The sequence below is a fragment of the Capricornis sumatraensis genome, chromosome 2, assembly GCF_032405125.1.
Source record: "Capricornis sumatraensis isolate serow.1 chromosome 2, serow.2, whole genome shotgun sequence".
Taxonomy (NCBI): domain Eukaryota; kingdom Metazoa; phylum Chordata; class Mammalia; order Artiodactyla; family Bovidae; genus Capricornis; species Capricornis sumatraensis.
In genome coordinates this window covers 209,462,820-209,474,929 of record NC_091070.1, presented here as the reverse complement: position 1 = coordinate 209,474,929, position 12,110 = coordinate 209,462,820, and the positions used below count along the sequence as shown (strand labels likewise).

Below are 12,110 nucleotides of genomic sequence, written 5' to 3'. Positions count from 1 at the left end.
TGGCTCAGGAAACTGGTGGAAGGCAGAGTAGAAAACCCAGGCTTCCTGGTTCCCAGCCCAAGGTCCCTCCACATCAGCGTCTAGGTCTAGTAGCTAGGAAATCCAGGTCCCCACATGAGGCCACAGAAGCACTGGAAGGACCCATGCATTAAGCTGCTTTCCGCGAGTTAAGACTAGGATCCATCTGAACAATAATAACGATGATAATAATAATAATAAAATGCTGAACAATGTCTTGAAAACCTTCAACGAGCAACACTTGATAACAACACACAGAATACATCTTCCACATATTCATATAAAATAATCAATGATCATTTTTTTCCTGCAGACTACAATCCAATTACTCTCTCTCCCTCGCTCTCTCCCTCACTCTCCTTTGTTACTTGCAAACCATCCAAGCAATCAATGCCTTGACCTCTCCCTCTGATAGACACAATTACAAAAAGACAGAGCAATGCAATTCATCTATTCAAGATGGATTGTTTGAACACTCTGTCACACTGCTGAGCTATCCATCTCCTTGTCTAAGAGGAAATTTAAGCCCCCAAAAAAGGCACAAAGAGAGGGGGCGGGTACGCTGCTCCCCAGTCCAGAGAGCCCCTCGCACACCTGCAGGAAAACCCTCTCCTGGGCTGGTGCTAGGCGACGCCTGCCTACCGGAGAAGGATTCGGCTCCCAACACAGCCAGCTCAGGCCCCCGTCTTGGGAACCGGAACCATCCAGCACACCCAATTTCCAGGGCCTCAATTCCTGTGGCCCCAGCCAGAGCCCTGAGATTTCAGGGCTGGAGAGAGAGAGAAAGAAGAAAGGAGAGGGCACTGGGCCCGGCCAAGGTGTTGTGTTTGGGTTTCAACATGCTATTCTCTCTGTGTGTCTCTCTCAACACACCGTGTCCACTGTAGCTGCTGGCTCCTGCTGAAACTCCAGCCTGGGCTCTGAAGGAGGCAAATTCAGCTCCCCAGGGAGCTCCAGAGAAACCCAGGGATCTCAGAGCCTACCCATCCTCCATCCAAGCTGGCAGAGCTCCGGCGGTCACGTTTGGCATTGGCACAGCACCCCAGTCCTCGGGCTGGGAATCAAATGGGGCAGGGCTCTTGGATATAAATGGCTTGGGCCGACACGCTAATTAATCCTGGGGCTTAATACGAAGAAGATTAGAAGAGAGGAGGGCTTTGCCATCCTTAATTGCATTATTACACGCTGAACCCAAGAAAGGGCGGGCAGGCTTGGGGCTTCCCCTCAGGGCAGTGAGGAGTCCCCGGGTGAAAGTCAATTTCACGGTAAGAGGGAGCGGGTGAGGATACACCATCCCGCCCCTCCTCAGCGTATCCTTGCCTGGCTTCCCTCACCTGCTCCTGGCTTCCTGGGCCCCCAAAGACCACCACCCCCTGACGCTGGGCTTTGAGAGAGCCCCTCCCACCCCTGCAGGGGAAGGAACGCAGGAGAGGGAACTGCAATGCGTGGGCCGGGTGCATAGCACCTTTTGGGTCCCCCTCTCTTCTCCCAAGGGCACCCTATCAATCAGGCCCCTACACACACACACACACACACACACACACACCAAAAAACAAAAACAAAAAAACAGAGGGAATAAAGGAAGTCCTGGCCCACTGCTAAGGGGCTGCCTGCTCCTGGAACGGTAACCAGACCGGGCGCTGGGACAGGCAAAGGTGCAGAGATAGAAACAATATTTTTGGCTTGCCTGGAGCAGTCTGGGCTGTAAAGGGTTAAGCCTAGTCGTGAGGGCTGTCCCCAGAGTCGGGTGCCTGGATTCCTCTGCCTCAAATATCTGCCTGCTGGGGTCCTGGGCAGGAACAGGAAGACCCCAGCGCGGGCAGAGCTGAGGACTGTGTTCTACCCTCGTCCAGATGTCCAGTTCAAGAGGACCTGGAATCCAGGGGAGACCAGGGAAGAGAGAGAAGGGATTTCTGATTGCCTCCTAGGAAAACCTCAAGTACGGAAGCCAAGCTCGATATCGGTTGCCTGCACCCCGTCACGCCGCGGGCAGCCCAGAGTCCGCGCCTGGATTAGAGCCACAGGGGAGGAAGGCGGCCCTGTCTCGGAGGAGCCAGATGCTGGTGGGGGCGCCTCGCGAACCCAGGCGGCCCAGGTCTCCCGCCTGGCTGCGGGCGCAGGGCCTGCGTGGCCGAGGCTCCCGCCTGGCCAGGCCGGGCCCAGCCCTGGCGGTCTCGGGCCTGGGACGCGCGCCCCTCCACCCTCTCCCCCGCCATCACTCTCCCTCCCCGCACAGCCCTGAGCGCTGCCTGCGGGATGCCTGGGGCGGCCGCAACAAAGTTAAAGCCCCGAGTAAGAGTCTCTGGCGAGAAGACACGCGGAGACGCGAGAGCCTCAGAGCCGCGCGCAGACCCGCCAGCCGCCGCCAGCTGCTGAGGGATTTCGGCTAACTTTAAAAACCGCTGGCATCCCTCTCCTCGCCTTCCCTGCTTGCGCCGCTCGGGCTCTGCGCTGCCCCAGGCGGGGGAGAGGCCTGTGCCTCGATGGATGGCTGGAGCGACCGGGGGAGGGGGCGACCCTCCCCTGCCCCGCGCCGCGGGGCTGAACGGGGGCCACCGAGGCCGAGGGCGGCCACCGGGAGAGGAGACCGGCCGTCCTCGTCTGGCGAAGCCGGACCCTGCTTCCCTGCCGCGGCCGCTCGAGCCCTGCCCCAGGTCGGGGCGAGGGGCCGGCGGGAAGCGGGGAGGCAAGAGAAGTTGGCGCCTTCCCCAGGGTTCCCGCTTCGCGGAGGAGCCAGGTCCCAGAACTCGGTCTGCGGCCGGTCCTGCTGGCAGTCGCGGGCAAATGCGCCCCAATGCGCCCGCGACTCAGGCTGGGACCCGAACGCTTCGCTACACTCCGCCAGGTCTGGCGGTCCAGGAGCGCGCCAAGGGCCCCTCGCCCGCCGCAGCCCAGCCGCCTCTTTCCCAATAAGTAAGGCCCGTGACCCCGGCTTGGGAACTTTGTCCTCACCGGGTCGAGCTCCTGGTGGTCACCCGGCCCCGGCAGCCCGCAGAGACATTGGGAAATCTCTTGGGATCGCGGTCAGTGGCCCCCCGTTCCCGCCCCAGCCCGGGCGCACGGAGACCCTCGGCTCCCGGGAGCCCTTACCGATCCGGATGACGTGGGGCATCCCGCGCGAGTCTGGGATCCAGAAGGCGCACACGAGGAGCCCGGCCCAGTATTCCCAAACCAGACTCCCGAGGCGCCGCCAGGGAGCGGTCATCGTTGGGCGCCGCCGAGCGTGCCCGGGGCGCGGCCGTGGCGGGCTCCCTGGGGCGGCAGCTCTAGGCGCGGGCGCGCAGCAGCCCCCGAGGCGCCGCCTGGGCCAGCAGCCCGGCTCCCGAGCGCCGCTGCGAGTGGGGGGCGCCCCGCGGCGCCGCGCACATCTTACTGGGGGGCCGCCCCGCCGGCGCCCGCCCCGCCCGGCTGCCGCCCACGGGCCCCCCTCGAGCGATGCTCCTGGGCTCCGCCCGGGCTCCGCTCGGACTCAGCTGCGGCTCGCGTCGGCTCTGCTCCCGCGCGGGCTCCCACCTGCCCCGGCTGCCGGGCGCTGGCAGGCGGGCTGCACGCGCGTCTCCGGCCGCTCCTCCTCCAGCCGCGGCGGATGCTATCGCCCGGGCTCGCACAAAGCCCCGGAGTGGAGTTGCACGCGCGCACACACTCCCTGCCAGCCCCCTCCCTCGCGCCCTGCCTCCCGCCTCCCGCGCCGCCCGCGCTCCCTCCGCGCACTCCCCCGCGCACACACACTTCACACTCACACCCGCCGAGGCGTACACTCGCGAGCTCACACCTGCGCAGGGGGCGGGGAAGGGGGCCCGGGACCCGCTTTAGGGGGACGGCCGGAGAACAAGGACTCTCCTCGCTTCTCAGACGTCCCCATCCGCCCTGCGCCCCCCGGTCCCCTTCGACTGCGAGGGCACGGAGCCTGGGAGCCGGGCGTGGAGCACGAAAGCTGGCACCGCGAGCTGGGAGACGGCGGCAGCCTAGCGGCCCGACCAGCTGGAAGAGACGCGCCCGCCGGGAGCAGAGGGACCTGGAGCCCGCCGTCGGCGGAGTCTCGCCTTCCAGCTCCCACGCAGCCGGCGCTGGCTGGACGGCAGCGGCCGGGGACTGACCCAGGAGCCGGTTTCCCTCCCTAACCCCCATCCCCTCGTGGAAGCAGAGTTAGAGTTGGGCCCGGGAGTCGGGGGAGACGAAATTCCAGGAGGATCGTCCAGCGTTGGACTAGGGGAGCTGCCGGAGCTGGTGGGGGTGGGAGAGCCCAGGGCAGCAGACCCTATGCTGTGGAAAGCCGAACTTGACCGTGCACCGCCACTACGGGGCTTTCGGAGGAAGATGGCTTAAATCCTTAGATACAGAGGGACGGCTGAGATGCACCCTGGTACTTCGCATCTCTCTTCTCCAACTCTGCAGGAGGACGGGCCCCCTTCCCCATTTCTCCTGAGAAAGAATAAAGAGAAACTGTAATTTTCCGTGGGGGTGGAGCAGGACCCGAGGGGAAGCAAGCTAGAAAGGGTTAAAAAAAAAAAAGAAAACCTTGTTTATTAGCAATAATAAATTTTTTTTCAAGTGGCGCTGGGTGTCGAGGGAAGAGAAGAGCTGTGGAGCGAGGCTGGAGCAGGAGGCTGCGAAATTCGCAGTTAGGCGAGTTTAATGACCTTTTTGACAGAGACAAAGCGGTGCCGATACAGTAGATAAATAAACGAATCTGTCACCGGGCAGCGGCTAGGCTGTGTGTGAATTTATTTTTCTCATTTAAATAATTTGATCTATTCCATCATTCCAATCTCTCCCATTTGCCAGCTGTCTGGTAACAGCATGGCCCCCAACATCTGAAAAACAAATCTTTAATTTTCTTACAAATAGACTATGAGTCGGGCTCTATCTGGCTTGTTAATTCCCCGTCGTTTCTTTCCCTCCCTGTCCAGGCATAGGAAACATTGTGTGGGGAAGTGGGTATTACAGCAGGGCCAATCCTGATGATTGGGGGAGGCGGGGGAGGTACCCTCTCCCTCTTGAAATGGGAGCAACCCTGGAAGGAGCAAGAAGGGAAATTCCCAAGGATTTCCTCTCCAGAAGGGAAAGAGGTTTGCAGGTCTTGAGGACATCCTCAAAGATCTGCCAACAAATGAAGGTTGCCTTTTTTTTTGCCAGACTTTGGGCCTTCCTCACCCTCCAGCAGGAGTGGCTGGTTTCCCAAGCAGCCACTGAAAAATGTGGCCCAAGGGACCAGAGGGAAGGACATGCGGACCAGAGCCAGAGAAGCAGCAGCTGCCACCTCTTGATAGAGAGTTACGGGTCCCAGCAGGCACCGGCAATGAGGACGTGCAAGAGAAGGGAGCAGAAGGCCCCGCCCTCTAGGGTAAAGCTGAAGGCGCCTCTTCAAGAGTGGACACCCCATTCCCAGCACTTATCAGCTTCCACAGCTGGCTTAGTTGTTCCAAGGAACCAGAAAGTCCTGGCTGATGACTAAAGAAGGAAATTCTAGTGGCCTGCGAGGGAAATGGAAAAGGCAACGGCAGGATCTGAACACAAGGCAATGGATGTAAGGCTAAAAAGGCATCGCCAACAGTGTCCAAGAAGAAGAAAGAAAAAACAAGAACACAAGCAAACCCAAAAACCTTTGCAAGCTGCTTGGTACCTATCTTCCTAGGGTGTTTTTAGTAAATTTTCAGCTGGGCCCTGAAATGGCTAGGGCCTGGGGGAGGAGGGGTGAGCCGGGATGCTAGGTCTGTATTGGTTATCCTGCAGGCAGCTTCTTGCCGTGAGAGGGACAGGGAACAAGTGACCTGGCTGCAAAACCGAAGAGCGGAACTTGTAGAGGTGACTCCAGGGAATGGGTAGGTATGTGCCCTGGACCAGAACTCTGGCAAAGGCCAGTGGTGAGAGAGGGATGAAGGGTGACGAACAGGAGGAGGAGAAGCAGTAGCTTCCACGAAAGAGATTGGCCCTGGAGAAGCACATGGGGGAAGGCAGAGGGGCAATCTGAGGACCCGGGGCTCAAGCGTGTAGCCCTGCAGCCCCCTCAGCACCCCCCAGGGAAGCAGCATCTGCCAGGCCTTGCTCCTGCCGCATCCCAGACTGAGCGGGAGTCAGCCAGCGCTGCGGAGGGAGGCTCTCCTCTGCTGCCATGTTGGCTGTGTTGGGGAAAGCCTCCAGCTGCAGAGGCTGTGGGACTCAGTCCACGGGCCTGGAAATCCAGCTGGAACCGTGGGTCAGCGGGAAGCCGGCTGCCCCCAGAGGGGGACCAGGCCTTATTCTGGACCTAGCTGCGAACCATTGTGTTACGCAGAGGCCTCCCCACACTGACAGCAGCCGGCTCGCTCCCAGTCAGGGGAGGATGGGACGCACTACAACAGAAATAACAGCCGTGATGACAGGGGCCGCTAGTGTTTATTACACACTCTCTGTGCTCCAGGCGATGCCCCGCTCAGCGACCCTTCTGTGCATCACTTCATCTGACCATCTCCCAGCCCTCTGTGATAGGATCTGGACGATTTTTGCATGTTACTGTTGAAGACTCTGAGCCTCAGAGGAGTGGGGGAGGTCCAACGTCACACAGCTAGTGTGTGACCCTTCTCCTCCCCCTCCCCTCGTCCCCTCCCATTCTCCCCTTTCCTTTCCTTCCTCTTCCCTCCCTCTAATTGCATTGGCCATCACTGCCAGGCTTTGTGGGCTGGGAGCCAGGACCCCCATGCAGGCCCATCTGCATCCTAAGCTTGTGGGCCTGACCCTTGTCCTGTCCCGCCTGGACTGAGCAGGGGACAGGCTCCAGCAGAGGACCTTCATCACCACCTATGCAGACCTACTGGGCTTCTGGCTGTTTATAGAAAGGCTGCGGGTGGACTAGGATCTGACTCCTTCAGTAGAGCAAGCTGGGGAGCTCCGCTGTCCCCAGCATGCGTCAGGAGGAACCTGCAGCCCCCTGTCTCTGCCGTCGTGCACCTCTCCCGGCTGCCTTGCCACCAGCAGGCACCAAGGCTGGCACGATCTCAAGCGGCATCTCCGGGGATTGGGAGCCACCAATCCCGGCTTCTTGAATTGTTGGTAAACAAGTCTATCCCACCAGCCAGGCCTCCGCTCCTTGCTCCCCCGCGAGGCAGGCAGAGCGGATTTATGAGGCCTCCCAACCTCATTCAGACTAATGCAGCTTTTCATTCCAAAATAAAAGGGGCCGCTGTCTGAAAGGACAAGTGCTCCTGCATTTCATTAACATCCCTGAAAACGGCTGAGCTGGCCCAAGTCGCTGCCAGCAAGATTCATGTCTCCCACCGGCTCACAGGTGGGGATGGGGGAGGAGGAAACCCTAAGCTGCAGGGCCCCTCCCGAGCGCCTCCCCTGCTTCCGCCCAGCGGCGGGAGGGCTCCCCTAGTGATGGCCAAGCGGGCCCATTTGGAAGAGTCCCCTGTGTGTGTGTTTTGTTTAGACTGATCCACTCCAGCTCTCAATCCCCCCACAATCACGGTGAGTGATGGGGCCCTGGGCTCGAGTTACCGAGATTCATGATCTCCGCTTCCCCAGGAAACCACAGAACACAGGCATGTGGTTGCTGAGTGCAGATTCCTAGGACGTGAGTGCCCTCTGCCGAAGCCTGCCTACCTTCATCTCCCTTCAGACTGCCCGGCGGGCAAGCTGCAGGCGGGCTCTGGCCACTCCCCTAAGTGGCAGCCGCTAGCCTGGTGTGTGCTCAGGGAGCCCTGATGAGAATGGGGGGAGAAATTAACCTCACCACCATCTCAACCTGGAGGGTGGCCAGGACAGAAAGCTGCCAGCCCTCGCCTGATCTTTGTCACCTTCCTGAACGGGAGGCAGGAGGAGGAGGCCTTCCTCATCCCCTCTCTTCACTTAACAGCAATCTCTCCTCGGCAAAATCCCCCTGTGCCAACTTCCAGAGCTAAGCCTCGGCCCTTCTTAAGATGCTGTGACCTGCCTCTTGGTTCAGGGATGGGCACCCTTTTGTCATCCTGGGTCCTTTGTCCCTGCTCCAAGAAGGAAGAAGCACAGAGCGGCCGGCTGCCACCTGAGCAAGCAGCAAGCCCTGTGAGAGTTGAATCACCTTAAATTTTTGTCAACAGTCAAGCAAGTTCATTCCCACTGAAGTCAATTCCTGTGTTTATTGTCAGTTTAACCTGCTGCTGTGAGTTATTTCTCAGCAGTAAGGGGGACAGGTAAGCAGGCCACCAGAGATCTGTTGTTTTCCTGACACCTACATTTCAATAGTTTGGGTGCAGTTCTGGGGGCGAAGTAAACGCTAAGGCAGTCCTGTTTGTATCTATGCATAATGGAACAGTCTCCAATGGTTTCAAAGCTGAGGGGGGATTCTGCTGCACAGCGGGAGAGGAGGAGAGGAGAATTGCCCATCAGAAACCATCCCCATCCAACCCCTGTTACCAGAGGTGGGGAGGAGAGTCACTCAGTCATTCCGTAATTAATCTCTTCATGAGGTCCCTTGGTCACCGCTAGACACTCATATGGCCACACTAATTCATCCATTTGTAGGATCGTCCACTCATTCTCCTTCACTGATTCATTACTCAGTCCCTTATGCATTCATCCTCGCATCCATTCAGTCATTCCTAATTCATTCATTCATTCATTCAATCACCTCACGACTCACTCACTCGTCCGTCACTCGCTTGCTCTTTCATGCCTCACTCACTCATGCACTCACTGTACCCGCTCAGTCACGGGCTCCAGCAGTCATTTAGTCATCTGCTCTTTCATTCAGGCACTCATCCGGCATTCAGCTGTTCCCTCATCCATTCAGGTATTCGGTCCTTGGCTCAGTCACCCACTTCCTTAAATACTCACACATTCATCCTCTCAGTCACTCACTCACTCACTGCCATACATGTGCTGCCTCCCCACCAGACTGGGCAGCCACTGCCTGCTTCTCTTGTCCTCAGCCTTCAGCCTGAGCATCAAATGCCACCCAGCTTTATGGTACAGCCCAGGGGGCCGCAGCACTGTACTGAACTCACCAGTTAGCTACCCAAGCTTTGTGACTCTTTCAGAGCACATAGCTCCCTGCTTTATCATGAAATTCAGGAACCTTCAGGATTCAGCTGACCTACCTGACCCTGGAGATGGTCTGGGCATTTGACTTGCCAGTGAAGACCAAGGCCCAGAACGCCCCAGAGCCAAGCTCTGATGATGGACGTAATGTTAGAGGTGCCCCTTGATGACTGTAGCCTGCCAGGCTCCTCTATCCGTGGAATTCTCCAGGCAGAAATACTTGAGTGGGTTGCCATTCTTTTCTCCAGGGGATCTTCTTGATCCAGGGACTGAACCCGGATCTCCCATATGGTGGGCAGATTCTGTACATCTGAGCCACCAGGGAAGCCCAGCTGTGATGCCACCACACCAAGCCAGAAGCCACGCTGGCTTCCATTCACATGATGTTTTTGTCCTGGAAATAACCAAAAGATGACGAAATGAGCTTAAGGGAACCAAATAACTTGAGAACAAATTACTTGCTGGGGTTGAGGATGGGGCAGAAGCAGGCATGTACTTGGCTCAGGGTGTTGGAGAGTAGATGATGGGAGACTAAATGAATTCGCGAATGAATAGGTGAGAGAAAGCAGATGAATGAGCAAGTGAATGGAAGAATGAATGACTACATGAGTGACCTGTGCCCAGCAAATAAGCAGCAAAACTGAGCTTTTGACTCAAGTTCCTGTAGCTCAAGTCCAGTGTTGACACCCTGCTCCCACACCCTGATCTCGTAGGGTGTAATAAGAGGTGGGATAAAACTAGAGCATAAGTCAGCCATCCGTAGGTTTTTCCGGAGAAGTACCTTCTTTGGAGGCTGTGGTGAGCAGTCCTGTCTGCACCTGTGCCCCCACGGGCAGGAGGCTGCCGTCATCCCTCCTCAGAGAGCGAGAAAGCGAAACACGAAAATCCAATCACCGAGTGATAAGAAAATAAACAAGTGAACTTCTCCAAATTTGCCAGACTTCCCTGCCCGAGGCCAGCTTAATTAAAGTTGATGTAGAATTTTAAAGTGGGAAAATAATCAGGGCAAGTGGCAGAAAAGAGAGGAAGGAAAACATTGTTTCATTTTGTGTTTTGCTCTCTCTTAATTATGCCACAGACTGTCTCTCCCGTGGATCCCATCCCAAGCCCGCCCTCCGCCAAGATTCCAGCAGGTGGTACGCTGTGTGAGCGGCGCGGGCACACCTGTGCCTCTCTGGCATGCAGGTATGGCGCTGCTCTGCCCGCAAGACAGGCAAGGCAGCAGGCAGCCAGGCTGGGAGTGGAGAGGAGCACGTGCCCTTGGGTGGAGGACCCCGGGGAAGATGGGGACAGCAGGCTCTGGGGAAAAGATGCTGCCTTCCTGCCCCAGGGCCGGAGGGGTGTGGGCACTGGGTCCCCAACGCGCTGTTGATGTCAGATCTGGGCTCTGATCCAGACAGTCTCAGCCCCCATCTCATAATACAGAGGATCTCCGGGGATATAGCCCCTATCCTGCCTGGATCTAGGAAGAGATTTTCCTCCAGCAACTGTCAAAGGCGGAAGGAAGTACTACTGTTTGCGTGCAGAACGGGGCTGGGGGTGGCCAGAATTCCAGCTGCAGCCGGTGCTGGAAATCCAGCTCACCCTGCATCATGTCTGAACACTCGGTGTGCTCTGCTTTTGTGCTGGTCTTCCTTCCGGTGTCTTGTCCCCAGCAGGGAGGGCGTGGAGAAGGAAAGCACCAGCCTCAGGGAGCTGGTCATGTGCAGCCTGGAACGAGGAAAGCTATAGGCTCCTCTGGCGGAAGAAGGGGTAGATTCCTCAAGATTTCATTGAACGAAGCTGGGCAGGCGAGCGCGAGAGCGCACCTGTTCCTGGCGCTTTACACACACAAACACTTGAGTACAAAAAGATGCCTGTGCTACTGCAGGCATGCACAGACTGGCACACTCAGCTACTGGCATCCACCTAGTACTAAGGAAAGTGGGGACTGGAGCCAGGCAGCTGGCTTCACATGTGCCCTGTCTCTTGCCAGATGAGTACCCCTGGGCAGTTTACCTTATTTTTTGTGCCTCTCTTTCCTGTCTATAAAATGGGGATAATGATAGTATCTGCCCAGCAGGGTTGTTGTCAGCATTAAATGAATTAATACATGTGATGTCCTCAGAAATGTACCCAGCACACGGTCAGAGTGTGTTGTACTTAGTGATGAACTCTCCCTTCTTCATGGACATGTCAGACACCTGAGTCCACCCTGGGGGAAAAAATAACCCTCTTTCCTGCAAGCCTGTATTACACATGCACACACCTGGCTCCGGGCCTCCAGGGTTCACTGGATGTGTGTGAGCGGGAGGAGCTCAGAGGAATGATGCAGGTCAGGCCATTCCTCTGCTCCCCTCCCCCCACTCATTCCCACTATGAGGACAGCATCCACAGAAGCTGTGTGTGCACTGGGGGTGAGTCTCTGTTCATGCAATGGGCAGGCTGGCGGCCAGGGGAAACGGAAGCCTAGAGCTTGATCCCCAAACCTGCTGTCAGGCTTGGAAAACTCTCCAGGCTCCCTCCTCCCCAGCAAGCCCCAACCCCTACTCACCTGGGCTTCCTGCTGGTCCTGTCCTTGGTGATGTGCCTGACTCCTCTCTGATCTCAATCCAGGATCTTCTGATCCCCAGGAGTACTTCCCAACCTGTAAGAGACATAATTCAGAAGATTCCATTTAGAAAGAGAACACACCCTTCCCACCCCATTCAGAGCAGGGAGCCTTCAGAGACTCCAGGGAGGGCTGGGGTCCCCAAGCCCCGAGCTGTGAATACTGCTGTGCTCTCTGCGGACAGAGGAAGGCAGCTGCAGATGAGAGGAGGGAGAGGAGGCTCGGGGGGGAGCCCTGCACTGGGGAGGGAGGAGGCCAGCCTGCAGGAGCCAGACCCAGCTCTGTGCTATCTCTCAGGCACCAGGAAGACAGAGCGATGGGGAAGCAGGTTCTGCCAGTCAGTTAATCCCAGGCTCCCCTCTTCCACCTGAGTTTCGTTGGGTTGAGTAAACAGGACAGGTGCCGGTGGCCACAGCCTCATTTCTCTGATTCGGCTTCATTTCATTCTATTGACTCAGCTGGCTGAGTCCCTTTGCTCTCAAGCATGTATGTCCATCCCTCTCAA

General features: G+C 57.6%; 1 protein-coding gene across 1 annotated transcript in view; it reads right to left on the bottom strand.

Annotated features, from left to right (window-relative positions):
- GRIK3 (glutamate ionotropic receptor kainate type subunit 3) overlaps window positions 1-3,223 on the bottom strand; it is a 240,443-nt gene extending 237,220 nt beyond the window's left edge. The window contains exon 1 of the mRNA XM_068963655.1: window positions 3,109-3,223. Within this exon, the coding sequence (XP_068819756.1) occupies window positions 3,109-3,223 (115 nt within the window). The remainder of the gene's footprint in view (window positions 1-3,108) is intronic.
- Window positions 3,224-12,110: the final 8,887 nt, after the last annotated feature.